General features: G+C 38.5%; 1 protein-coding gene across 2 annotated transcripts in view; it reads left to right on the top strand.

The window, feature by feature from the left end:
* Window positions 1-26,006, top strand: part of LOC146320253 (transmembrane protein 132C) — a 356,926-nt gene extending 330,920 nt beyond the window's left edge. For both annotated transcript variants that reach the window (XM_084728448.1, XM_084728447.1), the window contains exons 7-16: window positions 4,644-4,849; window positions 9,913-9,976; window positions 10,530-10,661; window positions 11,665-11,742; window positions 17,299-17,361; window positions 18,067-18,195; window positions 21,888-22,016; window positions 22,174-22,470; window positions 22,685-22,959; window positions 23,475-26,006. In XM_084728448.1, coding sequence (XP_084584574.1) covers window positions 4,644-4,849; window positions 9,913-9,976; window positions 10,530-10,661; window positions 11,665-11,742; window positions 17,299-17,361; window positions 18,067-18,195; window positions 21,888-22,016; window positions 22,174-22,470; window positions 22,685-22,959; window positions 23,475-24,102 — 2,001 coding nt within the window. In that variant the 3' untranslated portion in view covers window positions 24,103-26,006. The remainder of the gene's footprint in view (window positions 1-4,643; window positions 4,850-9,912; window positions 9,977-10,529; window positions 10,662-11,664; window positions 11,743-17,298; window positions 17,362-18,066; window positions 18,196-21,887; window positions 22,017-22,173; window positions 22,471-22,684; window positions 22,960-23,474) is intronic.
* The last annotated feature ends 221 nt before the right edge of the window (window positions 26,007-26,227 follow it).

The raw sequence follows: 26,227 nt of genomic DNA, 5'->3' as shown, positions 1-26,227 counted from the left end.
ACTGAGCGCCGCCACAGTAACCAAGTGCAGTTTTCACACTGATTTACACCTGGAATATAAAAATGATTTGGAGAAATAGTTTGAGGCACCAACAGTCTAACATCCCTTTGATGTTAACAAGCGGTAAATCAGGTTTCAGAGAGAGAGGAAGATGAAGAGGCAGACTGTGTGATGGAGGAGGGAGGGCGAGGCGGAGACAAAAGAAAAAGAGAAGGTCAAGAGAGGGGAAACAGTGGATGTTGGGATAGATATAAAGAAAGTTAAAGAAAAAGAAGAAAAAGAGAAATTGAAAAGAGGAAGCAGAGAGGAGAAGGGTTGGGCACCTTTCCTTTTATGTTCGGAAAGTGGAAGCAGAGAGAAGAAAGTAAAATTGAAAGAAATTAAAAGGTGAGAGCAGATGGAGAGGAAACGCTTTAGCTCTGATGTACAAAATGTTAACCTCTTTTCAGATCAAAGAGTTTCGTAAGGAAGCTAAAAAAGATGTCACACCACACACGGTGTGTGAGTGTGGGTCCTGTGTGTGCTTGTTTGTGTTTATCAGGGAAATGTGCAACTCTGTCCTGAGCCCTATGCGGCCCAAACCTGCCATTCAACCAGAACCTGATGCACAGTCTAAATATTTTAATGTAAGAAAAAAAAGCTAAATGACTGAAACATCATAACCTGTAGAGCCACACAAGTTGGTGAGTGGTGAATTTCTCCTTTATATATTTTACTCTTCTACTCTTTACATTCTTGATTCTTGATATATGGGAGCAATTATGTATATCTGGTATTGTTTATAATGGTCTGATGGTGCGTGTCTGTTGTAGTTGTGCTTCATCTTATTATTTAGTATGATAATCATTATGTTGGTTATTATTATTAATTATGATTATTATGATTGATGATCATTAGCAGGGACTCTGGATGTCTGTTACAGTTGGATGGTGGCAAGAGAAAGTCAGTCTACTTAAAGAGTAACTGGTGTGAATGTGTACATTAGTATCTCAGAATAATGAAAATAAAATAAATAAAAAAATAATAATTGGTATCTTAAAATAATGACACACTTTATGAAAATACTGACCTAATATCTCAAAATAAAGACTTAGTAAGTAAGTTGTTATTTTGAGAAAGTTTCTTAATACTTTACTGTCTTACAGGATTTTCTTTTTTCCATCATTGTGAAAATAGGCTTCCACAGAATACACATGGCTCTTAGAGGAAACGAGTGTGTTTCACATTGTTAAGAAAGACCCCAGTCTGCAGTGTAGTTCATACACTTCACTGATATACCACAAAATTACAGAAAAATAGAAGACATCATGATCAGTTTTTGTGTATGTAAGTTTTTCTATCACGTCGACACTTGTGTCATATTCGCCTGCTCTCTCTCTCTTCCACTGCGCTCTCTTTTTCTTTCTCACTCTGAACACTTTTTATGAATCAGCTGATTTTTTATAGGACTTCTGGCATTCATAATTAGGCTGTTTTGGTGCAGCGGCGCTGGTAAAGATGTACAGCACACATCCAAAAATGCCAGCTAATGCTAGCTGGTATGTTGGCTTTACGCAGCTGGAAAGCTGCATAACATAATACTGCTGAACTTTGTAAATGATGGAATGGCGCCAAGACAAAGTTACCAATTTGCATAAATTACATTTACAATAGCAGACAATTATTTATTATTTTATAGTTATCTACAGTTACAGAGCTAACCACATAAAGATAGATAACACCATTGGTTTCCAAATGCTCTGTTTTAAAAAATCTCCATTTTAGTGACCTAAAACTCTTTTTTGCATGAGGATAAGAGGCTAATACATAGAGGAAAATATTCATTTTTCATATTTTCTGTATACCGAAGAGTTGGCAACTTGAAAATTATTGCTTTGGGAAATGAACAAGCACATCCCAAATTCTGAATTTCCACAAAATTCAAGACAGGTGCGTCACCCTGTCTGGTCAGCAGCCAGGCATGAATATGTGTGACTAAATGAATATGAAACAGGGTGCTGCTGAAAAAGAGCGTACACACTAGAGAACAAATCAATGTTAAAAATACATATATACATTTAAAAACAGAACAATTGTATGAATGTGAAGCAGGTCTGAGAGGGGCTAAATCTAGTGTGTAGAGATTTGCAGTTTTGTAAAAGAGATGAGGAATGAGGTGATAAAACATTGAAAGGTTAGACAGACTGGCGGTGAGAGTCAGACAGACTTTGTGAGACAGACAGGGGAAGTCAGACAAAAGGAGTGCATGTTAAACGAAGGCTGAGAGTGAAATAGGATGGGCTGGGGAGAAAGAATGAGGTGCGCAGGATAAGTGTAGCGTGGAGAGATGAAAGAGGGTGTGAGAGATAAAAAGGGAATAAAAGTGAGCGAGGGAGAAGGGAGGATAAGTGTAGGGTAAAGAAAGAGGGGGAGGAGACGTTATGCCATGAAGGGGTGAATGACTGTGAAAATGTAAAAAAAGAATCAGAAATAATGAGGGGGGCAGGGCAGAGAGAGAAACAGAATGACAGGAAATATATTCAGCATAGTTTTGCAGTAACTGATATGATTTGATATTTACCCTCAGTTTAGTTTTTACCTATTTGCATGATTTCTTCTGTTTTTAAGCTTTTAAATGCAGAGTATCCAGTCAGAAAAGGCAGTACTCCGTTATTTTATTTTTAGAAATGTATGAAATAAAACTGACATTAAACACTGAAGGGGTGCGTACATGTTTTCATTGCATGCTGGCTGATCTTTATTTCCATTCCTGAGAGACATCTGGTGAAAAAACATGTTGCCGTAAACGGAGAATTTAGTTTCCTAGCAGTTTCTGTTTACAATTTCACAGTAGAACGTATCCATCTGAAGTAATGTAGCTAGACAGGCTTAATATACTGTATAAATCTTGACAGACTTGAGACAATATACTGAATACAATACAATATATATACAGTATACCAGAAATCTTGGCAGACCGTGACAATCTGCCTACATTGGGTTGTAATCATGAGTCCATTGTTGGTGAAACACGTGGGACGATTTGTCCAACAGCTGTCATCTCAATCAGTCACACAGTCAGACAAGCAGGGAGGGTGAAAATGAAAGTGACTAAAATCCTGGCTTTTCCATTGTTCTGCCTGTCAGATTGTCTGTTACTGTGCTGTCCACTCTCTGAGATACAACCATAATAATCTGGTGTCCACACTCATTTTTTTGCACTTCAGTTTCAATTTAATCTGAATAATACTGTCCTAAAACTAGATATCTGAATTTACATAATTATGAAAACAGAAAACATGCAATGGTGGCTTTTAAGGACAAGGCATAACTCCAGTCAGATTGATAAATAAGACATTTTCCACTTACTCGACTGTCTGAAAACTAGAAAAAAAAAACTGATAAACACAGGATGATTTTATACTCAAACAGTTTCAGTCTAGTGTTTTTGGTAATAACAACTCTCTCGCTGTTTAACGTGGTCTGATTGGGCAGTTATGATGTCACATTTGAGGGAAGTATTGTTTTTGTTGAACTGTTGTTGCGTCCTTCTTGTTTCTGAACAGACTGTATATGAGCTCTGAGAAATCACTGTTTATTCTGTAGAAGTAGTAGTGTGACAGTGACGGTGTTAGATATGCGGGTTACCTCGTGTCTCCAGTTAGCAGGACATTTTCGTTGGCATTGTGGCGTAAACAACCCTTCTTCTTCACCCTCGGACGTTTTTATTCTACCAGTTTTGCACCAATCACATGATAGAAATGTAATTTACACACTGGCGATGAATCGTTCAGACAATGACCTACTGCATTCAAACACAGGCTCAGTCGGACATTACACAGACTGTGTACTAGGGAGCTGGTGTTCTCATTTACTATACAGATCCTCCAGGTGAGGTCTAGATAGGTTTAGGGTTGCAGTGCATGTGTGAAAGAGACTATATTGTGTGATTAAACATCTGATCTCACCGTAAAATTACTTTTTATAATTATAGTAGTTCCTGAAAACAATCAGACCATGATTTAGACTTATAGTCCGATGTAAGACTATATTTTTAATGATTCCTCTCACAGATAAAATGTTTCTTTTTTCCCTCTCACACTCTTCATATTTCAGCAGCTCTTCTCCTCCATTGGTGCACACAAAAAAAAAACAGGGGAAAGGTTGCCAGTGTTCTCGTGGGGGGTCTTATGTATTCAAAGTAATTATACTAATGTCTTAAAATTAATGTGATTTAGTCATTTTAGAGTGTTACATGCTGCACATTTAGTTCATTGCTTCAGATTGGTGGAGGTGACAGTAACTCTCTGGGTATTCACAGACCCAAAATGCCATCGATGTGGCAGTAAGAAGCTACAGAAGCATATTATTAACCTTTCTTTATGGGGGACTCTGCAGAAAAGTGTTCCAAAGTGCTTTATAAGATGAATAAAAATGTAAGCAATCAGTGACAAAATATCTTATTTGCTGCAAGAGCATGAATGTTCTGATGAACACTCGCTCCAGGCTGTGCTGAAGGAACGCACAACAGAGGCTGCATCTGTTTCTGTGGGAAAAAAAAAACTGACTGAAGTCTGTTTGAGGTCAGTTAAAACTGTCGCACTCTGCACGCAACTTGTCCCAAACTCAATCCAACTCATTTTCTCCCCTTTTCTTCCTTTCAGGTTTCCCCAAACTGTGACCAGGTCTTGGTGAACGGTAAAGAAATGCGCGGTCGGCAGTCTTTGGCCGTCAACTTCACCTACCTGCACCTCTCTGCTCAGCTGCACCTCACCGTCTGGGTGCCCAAGCTACCTCTGCAGATAGACGTGTCAGATACCGAGCTGAGCCAGGTTAAAGGCTGGAGGGTGCCGATCATCACTAACAAGAGGTAAATTATCTGTGTGACCATATTGGAACAAGTTAGGCAAACACAGTGGGTTTAATAGAAAGCAATATAACAGCTACGTGTCTCAGACCAAGTAACACAAACGTAATTTAATGATGGGAAGCAAGTGAGGGATCATCTTCTTGTATCATCTCCAGCTCCCACTTGTTAGTCCACCTGAAACTGCCAGCTTTGTGTCTCTGTCTGTTTCTCTCTCTCTCTGAACAAGAGATCTTCCTCCTGGTTACAGCTCTCCACACGACTCCTCTACAAGTAGCAGCAGTAGCAGCACTGCAGCAGCAACACTGTCTGTGCGGACGCCACAAAAGTGCAAGCCGCAGCTGTTCTGCAGGGTACCCATCATGCACAAGCGCATGCAAGCAGTGTGGCCCGGGTGCAGCACAGTAAAATAAGATATAGGAACAGTTTTATTGATGAATATAATGGATTTTTGTAAAATTCACTTGTAAAATAAATTGGTTCTTTATTAGTCCTTACAGTGTAGAACAATCCAAATGATTTTCTTTTTTATCAACTGCTGGTAGCACACAAGGTAGAATGCACTTTGGAAAATGGTGATGTATATAACTTACAGATCTTGAAGTATTACTTATACAGTAGCTTTCTTGTGAGCTCAGAAACATTACTGACTCATACAAACCCACACATGCATGCACCACCAACAACAACAACATAACTGAATATATTCAAAGTCTAGTTGTAGTGTGGCAACAAATATTGTCTCACAAGCATTATTCATACAGACAATCAAAACAATAAGTGCATACTCTCGCATCAAATGCAAATTTCTGGAAACTGTGGCAGTTGTACGTATTTTGCTAAAGTGTGTGCAAGAGCAGAAACAACAGAAAAGACAGATAAACTCTGAGCTTTGACTAGAGCTCTCGCCCGGGTTCATATACTTGTTCTGCTTGAGAGCAGTCAGTGCATATTGCTTTTTCAAGAAAAGGTACTGAGCTTCACCGTGTGAGAAAGTGAGGAAAGAGAGAGGATATATGAGTCATTGTTTTAACTTGCTTTATGGTAAATCTTAAAACTTGTGTGTTTCTTTATTATTGAGAGAGAAATTAAAGAATAAACTCAGGCAGTGTGTGAAAGTGAATGTGTGCGTGTCTTTGTTTTTGTGTGTATTTCTCAGTCTTTATGTGTGTGTGTGTGTGTGTGTGTGTGTGTGTGTGTGTGTGTGTGTGTGTGTGTGTATGATATAGTGCTTATTGAATGGAGCAGTTGAGAGCACATATCGTTCCAGCCAGTCTATGATTTCCTATGAGGTCAGGGCCTGCCTGGCTATACTGATGACAACTATTATGGCTTTAGCATTATTGCCACTGAATGAATGCATTCACTCACTTAAACACACAGACCCATTCACACACACTCTCTCTCTGTCAAAAGGGAGACAGTGCAAATGGATGTATCAGTAACAGGGTGTTGGAGTGTGAGTGTCAGTTTTTTTTCCCCCCACACTTTTGTGTGTCTGTGTGTATGCACATGCTTGTCAAGTGCTTCCTGTAGCTTTTTGCGTGTTTGTGCAATGTGAAAGAAGGAAGGGGGTGAGTGCATAACAATATGTAGAGAAAGAAGGAATGTAGGACAGAAAACAGTTTATACTGAAGTGTATAAACTGTAGAAGTGCCTTCAGGGCATTTATCCTTCATCTATCCTGCAGTCAGAATGAGAAATCTCAGATGAATATTGTACAGTAGCAACTAATTATTGTAATAGAATTTTTTTTTTATAAGCCAACTTCTTTCCTCACTATTTAATATTTCTTTGCCATAATTCTTCTGTTTAATTTGTCACTTTGTTTTATATTATACAGAGGTTAGGTTTTCAGTCTGGTTTGTTTCTGTGCCTGTTTATTTGTCGGTTTATTGAACTCTTAAAGGTATAGTTCATATTATTTGAGGTGGGGTTGTATAAAGTCCTTATTGATAGTCAGTTTCCCTACTATAAATGGTGGTCGATACGCCACAAAGAGTAGCAGAGGGAAGTACCAGCTAAGTAATGTACTGCTGAGGACAGGGTTGGCAGCTTTTGGCCACTTTAAAAGGCCCACCTAAAAAAATCAATATTGGTCTAAGTGTACACTATATTTGGAATATTTTCACCATTTTAGCCTGTTTTCAGACTGCCTATTCCAATGGCAGTGTCCTTATATGTATACCAAATACCAGTCTCTCTCACACAACCAAACTCTAAAATGAGTAATTTTATTACACAGAACATGGGAGTTGCTGGTCTACCATAACCTTAATCTGTTAGTTAAGTAAAATCTTCACTGACAGTATATTTAATTTGTATTCTGCCAAAACAGGTGATCTTGCTACGCTACAACATTATTCAAAAATCAGCAGCAACTTAGGACATAAGATTTATTTACAGTATTAATATTTAACCGAAATGATGATCTTTTCCTAACCTTAACCAAAGTGTTTTTACCATCTAAACCTACCCATAATCTTGAAATGTCCTGACATTAACCAAAATCCTTTTGTTGCAGGAGTCTGGACACAAACTCTGGTCTGTGGTGTAAAAGTCCAGGCCTCTGTAGGCCCATCATCCACCTCCATATGAATCCAGCGTGTTATATAAATATTGTTTCAAGGAAAGGTTGCCTGTTAGTGTTAGTATTATTGGAACATAATTTCTATGAAACAAGGTTGGAATAAAATCTAAAATGGCACATGTTTCCCATTAGGATGGAGTTAGGATGTAGCAGTATGCACACCAATTATGTGACAAAAAGCAGTTGTGCACATGTAGTAAAATGAAATATGAGAAACCTTCAACGTAGAATTTAGAAACTGGATGTCTAAGCAAGAAGTTGTCACATTCTTCTTGAACTGAAACTCAGAGTCACAATGGAGAAACTTAGTTTAAAGGCTCAGGTTTTAATGCTCACTAACTTGGAACACACTCCATCACAAACCCCTTTTCGTGATGGTCCATATGTTTTTATTCTTTGCATGCATGCCTGAATGCCTCTGTGCCTCCATGTTTGATTATGTTCTTGTAGAGTATGTGCATGGGTATGTGGGCATACGTGAGTGTGTGTGCATGGTCATGTGTGTGTGTGTGTGTGTGTGTGTGTGTGTGTGTGTGTGTGTGTGTGTGTGTGTGTGTGCTTCTATTCCCCACCTTGCTGCCCTTCCATTCTGTTCTGCTGGGCCTATTTTTCAATTTTGCCAATTTCTGCTCAGATAGCCACCAACCAGTGTTCACACAGAGACACAAACAGACACACACACACACACACCTATCTCCCCTAACCACTATCTCACAGAGTGAAACACAAGCACTATTAGGCACACACTCTCCCACAGACGCCATGTGCAACTGGGGCACTGGAAAATGGAAAGAGAATTCCTGTAATATTACCTGGGTTTCACACTCCGGGACAGTTATAGGACACAGAGGTAGTCCTGTGTGTGTGTGTGCGTTCTTGTGTGAATGCCTGCCTGCATGTGGTATTGTGCAGATATTACACAGAGGGAGGCAAAGAAGAAAGAATGTGTTTCTTTTGTGTGTCTGTGTATGAGAAAGAAAGAGAGATCCTCCACTGGGGAGCAAAACAGAGAGGTTTTCTGTTTTAACACTGATAGTGTATTCAAAGTATTCTCGGATTCATTTTATTTCTTTATTTTGGGGTGATTATTCAGCCTCCTCTGCTGTGGAATTACACCAAGTACATGCTTTGTACATTATTATTTTATATATTTCTAATATTATATAGTTTTTACGTTGTTTTTACAGGGACTAATTGGCAGAATATGGCAGAAATGAAATGTTATATTCATGAAATTCATCAAGTATGTTTTCATTAGTGTATAATCACCTAAAAATAATAATCATTGTGTTCGTTACCTGAGAACAGAGAGAACAAAACAGAAACAAAATAATACGGCTGAGATGACGTGCAGATGAAATCAATGCAGATTTTTTACTGTAAATTGAAGAACTGTTGCTTTGTTTTTGTATTAAAATAAGATATGGTAGTTATAAAAAGTTATTAGAAGTAGGATATGCAGCTGGTGGAGAAGTACTGCAAGTGTCTGTTGAAATTTAAGGTTCAAAAAAGCGTTTGTGGTAGACATGCAGCAATGAGGAATAAACTCCCACATTAAATTCAAGGTATTTTGTAGGTTTTAAAGAATGGTTTAAAAAAGTTTTCTTTTCATTTTCCTCCCTGTTTAACTGAAGCAGGTTTATGCTTATAATGTGTCATTACAATCAAAAGAAATATAGAGTGCTGTGTCATCTGCATAGTGACAGACTTTTGCTAATTACAGAGCCAAGCACAGAAATATGAATATTAAACAGGAGTGACCCAATAATTAATCCCTGTTCCATATAGAACATCAAATTTAAGTTAAAAGCACACAAAGAGTTTTCAGTTTTGCAGACTCAGAGCGCTCAAATCTTTTCAACACCAAGTGCAGGATGATTTTTAGTGTCAGTTGCAATCTGTAAATCATTAACAACCTTGACAGAAGCTGCATTAATGCCATGTTGGTGTAAAAAACACTTACTGTAGCAAAGATTTCTGTTCCTTTAAACCAGCATTTTTTTTTGGTAGTATTCAGTTCATGTTTTATTCTAAGCAGTTTTCAAGAACAGCTGCTTATTTTTCTTAAGACAAAATGTAAAGCACGTATTACAACTTTTTGCCTTGGGAGTTGCCATGTTTCCAAACCCCACTTTAGTACACTGTTTGAGGTGAATAGTTTAGGTATACTGTTTCATACAAATTCACTTACAAAGAGTGTTAGAAAAGATTGGAACACAAGGCCAGTTATATTTGATATAATTTGTTCACCCAGGCATTCCAGGAAATCCTCCATGTACAACCCAAGTGTTTTTAAAGTGCCACAACTGGATTAAAAGTGTCTTTTATTTGACTGAGAGTGTAACCTGGGGCATAGATTATATAGTAGATTACCTGGAGCTGAGTGTTGAGCAGAAAAATGGCATTTAATTAACAGATAATCTCACCCTGCCTCCTCTCTTTCTCTCTCTGTCGCTTTTATCTCCTTTCTTCTCAGACCCACGAGAGACAGTGAAGACGATGAGGATGATGAGAAGAAGGGCAAAGGCTGCACCCTGCAGGTATTATTTGATTGGTTTGCATATCACACCTTTAAAGAGAGTTCTTTAATCCTTTTCTTCAGTGTAATTATCCCTGAAAAAGAGCTGTACTACTGAGAATAAAATGTGACTTACTCTATGTGTGCAGTATCATTGTGCACTATATTTCTATTAGCTAACTTACAAGCTAACACAGAGACCCGAGTCCATTGTGCAGTTAAGCATTCATTCATTCATTTATTCATTCATTGTCCATAACCGCTTATCCTTGATGAGTCGCGGGTGGCTGGAGCCTATCCCAGCTGACACTGGGCGAGGTACACCCTGGACAAGTCGCCAGTTCATCGCAGGGCTGACACATAGACAGCCAACCACTCATTCTCACATTCACACCTATGGACAATTTAGAGCCACCAATTAACCTATTATGCTGCATGTCTTTGTACTGTGGGAGGAAGCTGGAGAACCCAAAGAGAACCCACGCGGACACAAGGAGAACAACGAGAAAAACTCCACACAGAAGTTTGCATGTTAAACATTAAAGTCTAATTGAACCTTTTTCTTGACTTTTCAGTACCAGTATGCTTTGGTGCGGGTCCTCACACATTTTGTTGCAGAACCCTCTGATCCAGGAGGAGAGATGGTCTACATGTTAGGTGTAGACTGGCAGGCTGATATCACTCATTTGGTCTTGGACCAGCTAAAGGTAAGAATACAGAGAAAACTGACCAAATCATCCTTTTTGGGAAAATTTTGGGAAATATCATCCACATTCCAGGAGATGAGAATATCAATATAACTTTTATGTATTATGTATTATGTACAAAGATAGAGCCAGAAGGTGATTAGCCTAGCTTAGTATGAAGACTAGAGACAGGGTCAAACAGCAAGCCTGGCTCTCATAAATACACCTCTCTAATCAACATGTTGTATCTTATTTGTTTAATGTGTATGTAACACTAATAAGTAAAGTAAAACTGACAATTTGTGCTATTCGAGTTACATGCAAACAATATATTATCCTTTCAGCTAATACTTCTGTCACTTCAAATTGGCAAGACACCGCGAAGTCAGTGCACCTGGTTACTGTTTCCCAATAAATACTTACTGCTTGTAACTCAAAAAACACAAAATGCTGTTGTTACCGATAAAACATACAAGGTAAAGTGTGTTAATATATCAGCTTTAGGGGGGCTGGTAGGTGGATTCTAAAACTTTGGAGAGAGCCAAACAAGCTGTTTCCCTGTATTTTCAGTGTCATCTTCAACTGACTCTAACACAGCATCTTACATACAGTGAGTGAGCAAACTCTAGTGGAAGGAGCATGAAAAATATTGTATATGATGAGTGATGACGCAACAGTACCACTGCAAATGAGTAACTTAAGTTATTTATTCATCACTATCAGGTCAGCCTTGTTTCTATAGTTTCTCTTTCCATAGTTAGGGACAGTTTAGGTACTTGTAACTTTTTCCTTTTCAATGTCATCCTTTTGAGGATATAGATATAGAAAGAGTGCTGTTAATCAGGTAAGATGTGTCTCTTTTCCTCTCTGGCGACTGCTGACTGGAGGAGAAACAGACACTTCAAGGACGTCAGCATCGATCTTAATCTAGGATAAACGCAAGGAAAACCTAAATGATTCGTTATGAGCAAAAATCATTCAGCTGATAGTGGTGGGAGACAACCTTTTTTTCTGTGCTCCACAGGTTGAAGATCCTCGCATCGCCAGACTGGTAGATGGACGAATCTTGATCGGACGGGACCTTGGGATCACTACTATACAAGTGCGTACCCTCAGTTCTACTCTCATCACTGTACGAGTGATCCAGTCTGGCGTCTTTCACATTATTTTTAAATATTTTAATTGATATTGTCAACACCACCAAACAACTTAGTCTTGTAACTATAGCACAGTCAGGCAACAAATCGAGAGAAAGACGGTTGAAAATGTACGATTATGTGAAGTGTGCAGTGCAATTTAGCAACTCAGATTGCAGCCATAAGCACTCAAGTGATGTAAACATTATCCTCTCTTTCTTCCTCTCCTCTTCCTCTCCTCTTTTGCAGCTATAAGCCTCGCCTGCTAACTCGTTACACAATTAGCCACAATTAACTGTCGGATTTGGCCCTGACATCGCAGTGTGATGTTCAGCAATTACACACAGACGCACACTCACATTGGCACACAGTGAACACACTCGTGCACTTGCTGAATTCCAATAAGCCGGTCCATTGTGACTGAATGTGACAGTGGAGGACAGTCCTGTGGCTTACTGTCTTACATTACTGCTACACTGTTATAGAGCAGAGCCAAGGAAAAAACCACCAAATATATAACAGTCAAAGCCAGTACAGTTTTTGTTATATTATATCCTACTGTTTTCATCATCATAATCATTCATCATCATTTATATGTGCAAATCCTCAGAAAACACATGGGGACAACTAAAATCATCACAAAAGCTTGGAGGTACCAATAAAGGACAAATACATAGCTGTACAAGGTAAAAATTAACATTGTTAATACATAAAGGAGCAGAAATTGGCAGTGAGACAAATAAATAAGTAAATAATAACAGCAATTTCAAAGCAGTGGCAAGTATGATTAACGAATTTTGCAATTAAACCCTGGAATTGTCTCAGTGGTATGAATGGGGACATCATAATGGTCTTTGAAGCAAATTCCAGATATTTGGGGCACAGTAACAGACAGCAGCAGATTTTCCAAACTCCCTATGAATTTTTGGGACCTGCAACGTGATTTGTATCTATGAAAGGGCACAACCAACTTCTGCCGCTAATCGCTCTGTGAATAAATAAAAACAAATGCTGATCTCTCCTCAGTGATAAAACAGTCAAGTCAGTGGTAAAATCAGCTCCCATAATTATCTCTAGTAATTAATCATAGTGCAGAGTTATAAAGATGTTTATAGAGAAAGTGAAATGATTTACAGTGGTCACATGAAGAGAGTCTGCAGGTCTAGAGAACAGTGTTATCAGTGTAAAGATTGAATTTAAACAGTTTAAACAATTGTAGACTGAGGAGGTAATACCATTTATATAAATGATGCATCCAGAGGTTTTAGCACCAAACTGGCTGCCCACCCATAAATAATATCCCAATAATCCAGTTCAGAGAAAAAAACTGCTTCAATAATTCCTGTTTGAGTACTTAAGGAAAACAAGAATAGTTTCAATTTTGTTTTAAAAAAAGTTTCACTTTCAGCTTTGATAACAGCATGTCAATATAGAGTTTAAAAGCAAATTTTTCATTCGTCCAAATCCCCAGATACTTATAATATTGCACTCTCTCAATTATACTGTTATTAGCAGAACAGATTTCAGCAGCACCATAGTCAATGGTTCTCCTATTTGAAAAGGTTAAATGATAGCTATAGATTTACACTATCATTGGAGTAAAGATGGAAATTGCAATTAAACAGTGAAGAGGTAATATAATTTATATAAATGGTGAATAAAAACTGGCTGCATGAGGTTTTAGCGTCAAACTGGCCACTGGCCCATAAAGAACAACCCCATCATCCAATACAGAGAGGAAAACTGCTTCAACAGTTCGTCTCCATGTATTTAAGGAAAACAAGAATTATTTCTACTTTTTAAAAAGATTGTTTCACTTCAAAAGGATGTTTTTCATCTGTTCAAATACCCAGATATTTATAATATTGCATTCTTTCTATTATAGTGTTATTAACTGAATGTTGGTTAAATAATAGCTGCTGATTTAGAGTGGTGGCATGAATAGTGTCAGGTATAAAGGACAATGTCACTGGCATGAAGATGAAGATGGACATTGCAAATGGAAAAAAAACTGGCTTGTTTTACATCTCCCAATATATAAAATATATATTTTTATTCTAAGTGCTTACATCTGCATGATTACTCTGAAGAGTGTGTGTGCATGTGTTCAGAGTGGTTTGGCACAGAGTTGAGTGCAGCAGTGAGGGGATATCTTGGGGATTTGTGGGAACAGCTGAGTGTGTGTTTGCGTCCGCTCGACAGGGGACCTCTGCATGCATGCAGACACACACACAGATGCACACATGCAGACAGCTGTGCTCTGTTTGGGAGCCAAGAGAGAGAATTTACCCAGCATTCCCATCGAGATGCCAGAGTCGACAGCCGTCATTTGATAGTTTGACATTTCAATTTTACCCCCCAGCTCCGTCTCCCCAAGTCTCGTCTCTTCCTCTCCTCCGCGTCCCCCCCAGTCTCTCTTTCTCGCCCTCTTATTCTCCGTCTGTCTTGAAGAGCAATCCCAGAGCCGTCAATCATCGCATTTTGTTACCTCGCTGAGGGTGGGATTGAGTTTGACGCCCCAACACGTTCGCTGAGAGATTTTCTTTGTACACCAATCAGATCTGCCTGTCCTCCTGTCGCCGGGCGGAGTAGTACACTACAGCACAGGCCTCCTAATCTCTATCACTGTCTGTCTGCTGCTCCTTCTCTCCATCTGTACCTCAATCTCTTTCGTGCTCCTTCTTACTGCCCCCTCTCACTTACTGTCCTCCTCTATTTGTCATTGTCTTTCTCTCTGACACCTACTCCATTTATTTCTCTCTTGCAGGCTCGCCATCTCTCACTTACACTCTCTCCTCTCTTTTCATTCACTCTCTTTAAGTTGTTTTGTTTTGTTTTGTTTATGTTAAGTTGTCTTAGTTAAAAACTGACACATGGAGCACAGATGGGAGACAGATGTGAACATGTTTGTGTGTGTTTCCCCTACTTAGCTTCTTATATTGTGTCAGAGATGTCAAATAATCGCCAGTGTTTCCAAAATAACATTTTCTTTTTTTTTTTTACAGACAATTAAAGGTACACTGTAAAAATATTTTTTTTTTCTGAGCTACGGTAAAATTACTTAAAATTTTATTTGACTGAATTTGAAAAGGCTCACTGAGACAATTTTGTAATGACTTAAAACAAACAAACTTTTCTAGCCAGATAAACTTAATATTAATTCAGCTGCACTTGAGAACAAGAGGCCTAAGATATTAAGCTGAATCAACAACTCTTCAGTTACACTGACAAACCTTACAAAAACAGACACAGCAAGTTTCATCATATTTGTTTTCTTCAAGCTATAAAAAGTCTCAAACAATGCATGCTGGGTAGTCTGCTACTATGATTATCATGTTTCTTCAGCGGATTGGTTGAGTTGTCATTCATTCAACTGGTTTCATTTAAAGTGAAGAGACTTCAAGTTAGAAGAACTTATGTTTATAAGTTCTGAAGTGTTCTGGAAATAAATACTAGAAATTTGAAGTTAAATTACTCTCAATTTATAAAATTCTATTTATGTGAAGTTAATAAAATATGGTGGTTGATTCCACTAAATTCCTGTATGTTTTTTTTACAGTGTACTGTCAGCTCTTACAGGTCTGTGTGTGTTGTGTGTGTGTGTCTGTTAACTGATTTTAACAGATAGTGCCAGTCTATGGCCCATAGCGCTGTTGTGTTAACCAGCTCCTACTGCTCCTCTGTCAGTGTTAAACACTTCACTACCACCTTAAGGCAATAATCACTCAGACAACAACAAAGCTCTTTCATGCACTTCTCTCCTGTACTGTCTTCCACAGTTTCCAATATTAAACCTGTACTTTCTAATTTCCTTTACGTGATGCTGCATGATCCACAAGATCCTGTTGTTCCCATTGTTTTATTTTTTGCAACACGAGACACAAACTGTCGTTCATCACCTGTCAGATAACAAATGTATGTCAGTAATGTCTTTTTAGTTGGATTTTGTGTTGTTTAGGTTTTTTCCCTGGAAAGACCTACCAGACAGGCTGGGCGTTAGAGCAGGAAATGTAACGGTTAATGAAACTGCTTTCGTTCATATGTAGATTCTACTGCGACTCTGAGAATGCAGATTAATTTCAAATGGCGAAAACTCAGATTTTTTCAGATTCACCCGTAATAGTTAGATTTAGGCTTAAACTTATAATAAGGCTAAAAATCATGTATTTATGCAGTGTTAAACTAATGATGGTCGTGCTAATGCTAATGTTAACTTGTGATGATTTATTGCAGGATGTATCACATATTCCTGTTGCTCACCACTTTAAAAATGATCAAGTCCCTATGACTTCATGTCATTAGTTCACACTTAATAGATCCTCAATCAAGGAATGGTAATTCACAGTTACTTCATACTGTAGCAGCCAATAATGTAATGACTGCCATTAATGTTATAACTGCTAATAATGTAATAATCAGATATTTCTGAGCCGATGACATAAGACCTTTTTGCACATAATGTACTGAGTTATTATATCATTAGGTGGGTCAAATAAGATCATTAAAATGTAAAAACTGGAGTCTGTAATGTAATAATAAATGATTATGTCTCCATTTTTTTATCAAGTGTCCTTTCAAATTACTGTCACTTTCCACTTTTTTTCTTTCAAATAGCTGCTCAAAAACCTGACCAATGTTAGTCCTGAGTAACTTTTCAATAAAAAAAACTTTATAGACAAGACACTTAAATAAACTGTTATAAGTACAGTATATTGTTACATTATTGGCTCCAATTATTAAATATTGTGTTTTTTTTAACCCAGCTAATAATGAAATAACCAGTATATCAATAATAATCATAATGTATTACAATAATATCATAATGTATTACATTATGCACAAAAAGTTATTTAATTTTTGTTTCAGAAATGTTATACTTTATTGGCCAGTTATTACAATCTAAACTTTTATTACATTAAGAACTGGGAAATTATTAAGTTATTGGCAGTTATTATATTAATGGTAGTAATTACATTATTGGCTGGCACTCATATGTTAGTTGATGTCTAATCAAATTATCTGGATTCCAGTTACATAAAAGTTTATTTCATGCCTGTCCATTTGCTCAGCCTCTCTGAAAGCAGAACACTACCTGTTCTCAAAGAAATATAAAGCTATAGTTTTATAGCAAACTGATTGTCAGATGGAAAATGCATAATAAACATAACTACTGTTCCATAAATAAACGTTTATATAACTGAAATCCAGCTAATTGCATGCAAATAGTTAATGTATGAAGTAACTGCATATGAAGTAACTGTGAATCGACACTAATTAAGTGATGATCTATTACTTTAAGTGTGAAGTAATAACATCAAATCATAATTTGTTGGTCAGCAAAAAGATTTCATGATACATCCGGCATTAATTCATGCATTAAATTATCCAAGGTCATGCAATAGTTTAAGCATTGCTCAAACATAGGGTTTGTACCGTTATTGTAAAGTGTTAACACTTAATTATAATTTGCACTTAAATGTCACTTTGCACCTCTTCATGAGTTATTTGATCTTTCGTTGCAGGTTCTGTCCCCTCTGTCTGACTCTATCCTGGCAGAAAAGACTGTGACCGTGTTGGATGACAAGGTATAATAACATAGTCCTGTGTATTTGTACGACTGTGTGTTCTTAAATCCCATGTTGCAGATTACTGGTTGTACAAGGGCACAGCAATATCGAGCTGATTAGCCTATAAATGAAATGAAACAACATCCAAAGTGCCTCACAGGGCAAAAAGACAGAAGTTTATTAGGGAAATCATACTATTGTAGACAGAACAATCCAGTATTCGGCCCTGGTATGGTATAACAAGGCACAAGAAAGGTAATGTGATTTGATAGCATTTAAAGGTTGCCTGGTATCAGACAGAAATTTCGACTCATTACAGAGAATCAGTCAACTTGGTGGAGTGGGTGGATTCAAAGGTCTGGGCCCAGGCAACTTTAGAAGTTCATTCGTTATGGTTCATTGAAGACTTACTTTTATACTCAGCGTGTTCGGTGTCTTAAAATTGTAAGTTATAAATACTGCAGTCCATTCTGTGCCTTAATTTTATTTTGTCACTGTTGTATAATAAATATAAATTTCCCCATGGAGTTTATGAAAATTTCATCACAGTTCCGTAAGTCTTGAATCTAACCCACCTCGAAAGTAATTTACTTTCAGTTATTATTTTTTTTCAACATCAAATTGAGAATCATCTTGGTCTATCGAACCTGGTGACAAACTTAAAGTCAGACTTTCTCATCAGCAGCTGCTGAGAGTAAACTACAGTGTCTCTTGTTTGTTTAGGTCACCATCACAGACCTTGGAGTCCAGCTGGTTGCATCTCTGTCCCTCAGTATGTCACCAAGTCCAGGAAATAACCAAGCTATACAGCTAACGACTACAGCTACAGACCTGCTACACACACCTAAACAGGTAGGACATACTATAGATACACAAATGCATTTACACACTCTCCCACATACACACAATTTAAAACTATCCATCTCTGCAAGATATCATCAGGGGGACTTACCATAAGGTAAAGGTCAGAAATTACCTTAGGCTCAACACTACCAAGGACCTCCCCACTAACTTGGACTAGTCACTAATCTTACTGCACATATAAAACAGTGCATCTGTAGAAATAATTCAGGAACACAGTGCCAAGTCAAGTTAACAAACAGCTCGGCACAGTATACAAACTGTTGAAAAATAAAGTGAAGCTACCACAGTGGTGCTGAAAGAAGGAGGAAGCAGGAGGATACTAAAAGACAACACTCACGCAGCCACAGCCTCTTCACCCTGCTGCCATCTGGCAATAGATACAGAAGTATAAGAAGTAGTACTGCCGTACCACCAGATTACAGAGCAGCTTCTTCCCTCTGACTGCAGGACTTCTTATTTAACCTTCCTAAGTCCCACCCCTCTTTGCTCTGTCCTCCAATAACAGTTGTGCAAGTTTGGTACCCAGCGGAACCTCGATCAACTTTCTGCTACCCTGTTTCCTGTACTTAGAAAAGGATGCTACATGTTTTTGTTTCCTTGTACTTAGTTATATGTTTGTCTTTGTAGAACAGTAAATCAAATTTTGAAGATGGTTAAATGATGTTGTTGGGGGACCTGCAGAAGCAACATGTACGTAGTTATATTCCCCTCTCAGCAAAGTTTTTTTTAAAAAATCAATTACGAGGTTTAGACATAATTTTAGCATGATTTAAAGCATGAACAACAGATGTCCCCTGTTGGTGAATGTGTAACAACGCCGAGGTCCACTGTTAGATAGGTATGCAAGTGCACACACACACACACACACACACACACACACACACACACACACACACACACACTGTTGGACTGCACTGTTCCCATCCCTAAAGTAATTCCCCAAAGGTTGTAATCATAGAAGTTAAACACTAATTCTGTGCTGCGAACATCATATCGCTGCTATCTCTCCCGAAATCAGTTTCTAATTAGGCGAGCATAACTTCCAGGCTGTAGCACTACTTAGCTACAGTTACAACCACCTAAAGCTCTTCTGTAAGACAATGTTGTTAGCTAGAGCCACATAAAGGTAGTAGATTTTTGACAATACACAGCTGAAATCACAATTGGAACTACATTTGTCATATGTGTTTAAAATAATTGAAATTAAAATCTTCTTCTGATTCATTTTCCTTCAACTTTGCACCCTTACACAGTACATAAATACAGAATAATATGGAAAATAACACTCACACACACCTAAACAAACACACACTCCTGCTTTACCCCCACATGTCTGCTTTATTATTTGGCTACAATGCTATAAGCTAGTCTTGATTCCCTGATCACATTGCCAAGGGTTATTTTATCACCATATCTCAAGCTATTATCTCTCACCCCTCCTTTTCTCTCCAGCATCCCTTCTCCCTCCTTGTTTTTTTCATTTTTTTAAAAATCAAACAATACCCCACATTATAATTTCTACCCAAGGGCTAATTGGATGAGAAGCAGCTCATTACAATGAAAATGCAGATTTGAGCTTGCATTTTATTCAAACATTAATTTCATTTTTCTATCTGTCTGTTTTTATCTACATCATTCAACATCACCTGTGGAAATACAGAATGACGCAGCTATGGAGGGAGAAAGGAAGGAGGAGAAAAAAAAGTAGAGTGAAAACAGAAGAAAAAGAAGTAAAACTAGCGGGAGGAGAAGAGATAAAGTGTTGTTACTGATGTTGGAGCTTAATTACTTTTGTTGGGAGGTTTTTTGCTGCACTTTACCTGCACAATTCTTTCTGTGTTCTGATTAACGAAAGCAAAGAGTTTTATCAAGGGAAATTAGTGAGGCAGGATCACTTAAAGAAAAGCAGAGAAAATACATTATCTGCTGAACACTGTTTTTATTTATGGAATAGCTGCTGTTGGAGGAAGACTATTGATAAAAAACATTTTTCTTCCAAGTATTGGTCCTCATTGTAATAGAAGATGGGAAAAAGCCAACAAAAAAGAAAAAGTGTGTCTGTGCACAAAAAGAAGTGGTTAGGTTTCAATTATCAATGTTTACAAGTATTTGTGTGGGTGTGTAGTCGGATGGATAGGAGTGTAGATGTCTCTGTTTGTGCTCCAAGAGTAACAACACACTATGCATTTCCATTGTGTTCGAGACACAAACAGCTGAATCATTCAGAAAACATATCACACTGTCAAGCTACCAAGGACATCACCAATGAATATTTTTACCCTATATATTCTTACAAAAGCAGGTTTAGAAAAAAAGCTACAACCACCATTATTGCAGCAAGTTAAAGCTTTTAAATCTACCTGGGAAGGATCTATGCTTTCACTTAATTAATGTAAAGATCTTGTGGGCTAAGTTGTGTGGTACCAGCAACTTAAAACCTGCTTTTTTTCTTTTTTTGACCATTTATGTGCACTGAAACAAGCTGTAAACAATCTAATTAAGTTGTGATGGTGAAAGTGTTGCCCTCCATTAAGCTCTGTTTTGGTCTCCACCAACTGCTGAGAGAGATATCTGGCTCTTTAGCTGCTAAATGCTTCTGTGTGTTCACTGGCTACTTGCTGACTGTGTCTACATACAACGCCGATGAGTGCCACAACACTGAATCAAAACAGTGAAGCTGTGTGCTGGAAAAACAAAACAATGAGCTCAAAGAGGCTAAAAAGCTCCATATGGGGATGTTCAGATGTTGCGTCTTTTGTGTATGTACACTCATTATTTTAAATGGAGACACAACGAACAATCAAAACTGAAAGCAGTGTCATCTTGGTGCACATTCGTTGCAAAGAGCCCACAACATACAATGTCCAGTTGAAAGGTCAGCCAAAGATGGAAGAGAGGCTAATTATACTCATTCAGGGATAACAGATGCTGTATGACTCGTCAAGTACTTTGGATTAGCATGATGATATGCTCTTACATTACTAGTTGTAACGGTTAATGGCTGTGTTAGCTGGTGTATCATAATGCTCACCAGTGTACACCAGGGTATCCCTGAACAGGTGTAATTAGCTGATTGCTTTGTAATGGCTGGCATGACATTTGTGCAATCTTCCAAGCACCTTAGATTAAAAAAGATGAAAGCAGTAAAGCTGGTTTTTCCGTGCATTTTTAGACACAACTTCTAAACAGCCTAATGATAATACTCCAGGGTTTGTCACTGGTAGCAACACCATTGTGTATTTCATGTACTCATTTGCTCATTAAACCCATTGTTAATATCAAAATATCAGTTGGTGCAGCTTTAAATACCAGGCCACTGGAACAAATCTGGATGTGAAACTGACTTTCTTTCATGTGCAAGTAAAGTAAAGTAAATGTATCTTTGATGCAGGTATCCCCGTAGACCAATTAGCAAAATCATGTGTCTCTCAACTGTAGCAAATACCAAAGCCATAAAAAAACTGACAATTTGACCTTTAGCTCCTTTATCGTTCTTTGCTGTAGCTCATTTAATGTAACAGTGGAATTGCTCAGAAGCCAACAAAGGTGGACTGATTTACTGAATCTGTTCATGAAGCAAATTTCAAACGCTCAAATGACAAGCGGCAGAGATCGTAGAGTGGGATGGATCAACCGGTACGCTAACTTGATACCATACTCTGTTTCTCATGGACTTTCAGGAAGCTGTGATCAGTGCATGGATCCAGTACAGTGATGGCTCCGTGACACCTCTTGATGTCTACGATCCCAAAGATTTCCTCCTCTCAGCCGTGTCATTGGATGAGAGTGTTATCTCCATAACCAATCAGGTACTAGCCATTGAAAGTCTTCCTTTTGTGACCTCTGGTTTAAAGCTGGTTTAAAGATACCAGAAGCAGAAGCCATGGAAGTTTTGCAGAAGTTATGGATAAATATTTGCAGGAAAGGCCAAAGTACAAAATAACTATTGTCTCTATTTTCAATTAGGAGCAACACTGGCCGATTGTTGTGGCAGAGGGCGACGGACAGGGAGCACTCGTTCGTGTAGAGATGGTTATCTCTGAGACCTGCCAGAAATCCAAAAGGAAGAGTGTGCTGGCATCTGGAATTGGCAATGTTATCGTGAAGTTTGGAGCAAAGAGCGAGGAAAGAGGTGTGATGGGAAGAGGTGGGCAGGACGACGGAGGAGGGATGGACAACAGCACCAATGAGCAACGGACAAAGGATGGAGAGTGGAAGCCCAATAGTGCAGCGGCGGATCGAGAGGAAGGAGCCATGAGGAAGGTGGGAGGGACCAATAAATGGATAGAATCAACTACTTGATCACTATTCCTATGATGTTAAACAATTTAGCCTGGTTCATGTTTAATGAAAATCAATGCCCAATGCAACAGGTAGTCAACTGTTGAAATTTAGCAATTTACATGGGCATGGCTAATGAAACTAGGGTTTTAATAAGAAGTTAATATTTTTTACCATTTTGTTTTTAATGTATCAGGTTAGCACAACGACCAAGAGCACAGTAACCCATCGTGCTTCAGGTGATAAAGCTGCCAGCGGAGGCAGCAGCAGCAGCCGGGGCGGAGGCCCCAACCAAGCAGGCGACTACAGCAGCTACCCAGCACAGGTGGAGGTACCAGGCACTGGGGATAGTGAGCTGACCCAGACCACTAGAGGACTGTCGGACCTGGAGATTGGGATGTATGCCCTTTTGGGTGTATTCTGTCTGGCAATACTGGTCTTCCTCATCAACTGTGTCAGCTTTGCTTTCAGGTAATTTTTACTGATTTCATTTGTTTGATTTGAATTCGATTGTTCAATAAGTCATCAGTTTTGGCCCAAATATGGAGCTGTTTCAGACAAACATATAAGCACAATATTTTGCATAGGGCCCCAAAAGAGCAAGAGACAGTCCTGCCCAAATATGCATTGCATGCAGCTTTTACCACATAAGGACGAATAGACAGAACCTAAGGTTTACTTCTGGTGAACCCATTTTTTATGCTTAAATTGTCTCTTAAACAATCACATAACTATTCATTTTTATAATGAATTAAATAACTTTCACTCTGAAGAGCAGACATCTCTTAAGGAAAGTTTTCTTTTCACCCTTTAACAATATTTAGAGAGCCTGATCAAATTTTATCTAATTGTTTAAGTCTCTGGAGTCACATCTTGCACTGTTCATTGTCAATATTAAAAAAAGCAGCACAGCCTGAAATTGCATTCTTTCAAAATTGTACTTAAATTGTAGACTAATTGTCATATTGTTATAAATTCATTTGCAGATACCGACACAAGCAGGTCCCTGTGTTGGAGGCAGGAGGTAACATGAACCACGCCCATGACTGGGTGTGGCTTGGCAACGAGGCAGACCTTTTAGCTGACCACTCTGACCAATGCCAGGGTGGGCTGCCTGATGAGTGCACCACCATCATAGACCGGAACGAAGGAGGCTACGAAGAGAACAAGTACCTGCTGAACGGGGCTGGGAACACCTTGGTCATGGGCGTGGGCACGAGCATGGGCACCATCAGTGGGAGCAGTAGCACGGGTGGACACCGAGGAATCACCCACGGACAAACCTTGCCCAGATCTGTTCCAGAACCGCATCAGTGCCTTTCAACAATCACTACAGGTGGCAAAAATCACACCGGCCAAGCGGAGCATCTGAATAATTCCCCCCGAGCCACGGCAGCAGCTGCGGTCGCAGCTGCCAAACGCAAACGCGTCCAATTCACGTCTTTCGCCACTGTCCTGCCCAATGATAATTCGGGCGGGGGTGGCCAGTACACCAATTCTTCAGTCCTGGTGACCAATGGGAGCGAGGATGACATCAAGTGGGTGTGCCAGGATATGGACCTGGGTCAGTCTGAAATCAGAAACTACATGGAGAGGCTACAAGACAATCTGTGACTGAGGGGGAAGAGACTGAGAAATGGAGGGGCAGAGGATGAGTGCAGGAGGGGGAGGACGGACAATGAGTACAATTCACCTGTAATGCCTTTGCAATGGATGAAGGGAGGGAGAATGGGAGGGATATGAGAGCAGTAAAGGGAACATGAAGTGTGGCGAGGAGTTTATTGAAGAGACAGTGTAGGGGATGCTTACATTTAGCTCCCCTCAGGCTATGGAAAGCATACTGTCATCACTAGCTCACACTGAAATCAATGGTAGCAAATAATGAATAACATTATGAATTTGTTTTATATTATTTATTGTGAAAATATTAGTGTAAAAATCAATTATTATGAAGTCACTATTGATTATGAATGTTTATTTTCAGAATACCAGTAAACCATTGTGCTATACAGTAAATTCAGGGTATATTATTGGACAAACATTATTAAGCCACTATACATTTAAACGAGGATGGCAAGAAGTATTTTTTACTCAGCAATGGCTGCGGCTGTTAATTGATTATTGATAGATCTAGTTTTAATATACAAACCTGTCATTTACCTGCCAAGTCTGCTAAATGGTTATATAATGAATCATTGATTTTGATTACTGAAGAATAGGTGCGTGTCAAACGTGCCATCTGTTCTTTGTTCTATCATGTGACCCATTTGCATTGTTCATAAGTAAAATGTAACATGTAAAAAACAAAACAAAAAAAAACATATATATACTTCAAGTACTCAACTATAAATTCAGGCACCAGTGGGAGTCGCCATTCAGCACTGAATCCGGGCAATCTCGCTCTTTCCTCAAACAACAGAATGTGAGTTGGAAAATGATTTGTGAAACAAAAGACTGTTTCTCCCTTGGATCCACGACAGAGGCATTTAAACTTGCACAATTACAACAGGAAAGGACATTAGCCATATTTGAAGGCTTACCTCCTGTTTCCTGAAACCTTCCAGCCAATGACGGCTTTCTCCCTGTATTCAGAACCAATCCCTGTCACCCCCCGGCCCCTCTCCTTGTCTGTGATTGGACAGCAGTAGAGACTTTGTGAACTTTAAATACACAGTAAAATACTGTGAAATACTGTCTGTAAACTAAAAGTGGGACCGACTGAGGTGTCTCATATAAAAAGGAGGTTGCTTGGGCTTTGCAAAGCCTGATCGAACACTTAATAATGAGGATTATTTAAAACAGAAACCACGTAGGCAACAAGGCAGACCACAGTACCTACAGTGTTGTACATGGAGCGATCAGGATACACTGAATGACATTACAGTATAAATGAAAATGGAGTGACACTCTTCACGAATAGATATGGGTTCATGAAACATGTTGCTGAACATAATTATATATATATTTTTTCCCTTTGTTTGTCCTTTTTGATAAATAGAATGCTTTTATTATGTTTGTTCCTTGTTACGTTTGTCCTAATTTGGGAAGATTTTAATTGTAGCTTTTTATTTCAGAGATTTATTAAGATTTTAAGGATATATGATTCTTTTTTTTTTTTCTCCTAGAGATCTATTTATTTAAATTAACATTTGAGAGGGTGAGGAAGGAAAGAAAAGCTTAGGGCAAAGAGTGAAAACAATAGAGGCCTGCTGGTGAACGATAGCACATAAGAGAATGAGTGAACGGACAGAGACCGGATAGGCAGAGGTTGCCTCACCTTCGTTAAGCTCAGGTGACGAGTCATGAAGAACCGACAATAAAAAAAGGAGAACTGTAAGATTGTTAAGATTGCAATATTTATTTATAAATGTGTTACTGTTTCAGAGTACACTGTATGTTGTAGATAAATAAACATGCTTCAAAGTGCTTGTGAATAAGATTGCAGGTCACTAGCCAACAACATGGTGATATTTTGTACATTTTACAGTGCAAATATGGTACACAATACTATCTACCACCACAATGTGAAAGTGATCTTATTGGTTCTTTTTCTAAAGAAAATGTTCCTGTCTTTGTTTAAAGTATTGAATGAGTTCTTGTCTTTGTACAGGGTAGGAATCAGTTTACCTCCACAATGAGATGTAAAAAAACGGAGGCGATCCATCATGCGTCACACTCAAAATTGCTTGAGGTTGGTGAGTCCAAGAAATCCATTTCAGAGAGAAAACCAAACCAAATG

The sequence above is a fragment of the Lutjanus erythropterus genome, chromosome 10, assembly GCF_056507025.1.
Source record: "Lutjanus erythropterus isolate fLutEry1 chromosome 10, fLutEry1.hap2, whole genome shotgun sequence".
Lineage (NCBI taxonomy): Eukaryota > Metazoa > Chordata > Actinopteri > Lutjaniformes > Lutjanidae > Lutjanus > Lutjanus erythropterus.
This window is presented reverse-complemented; position numbering and strand designations above follow the sequence as displayed.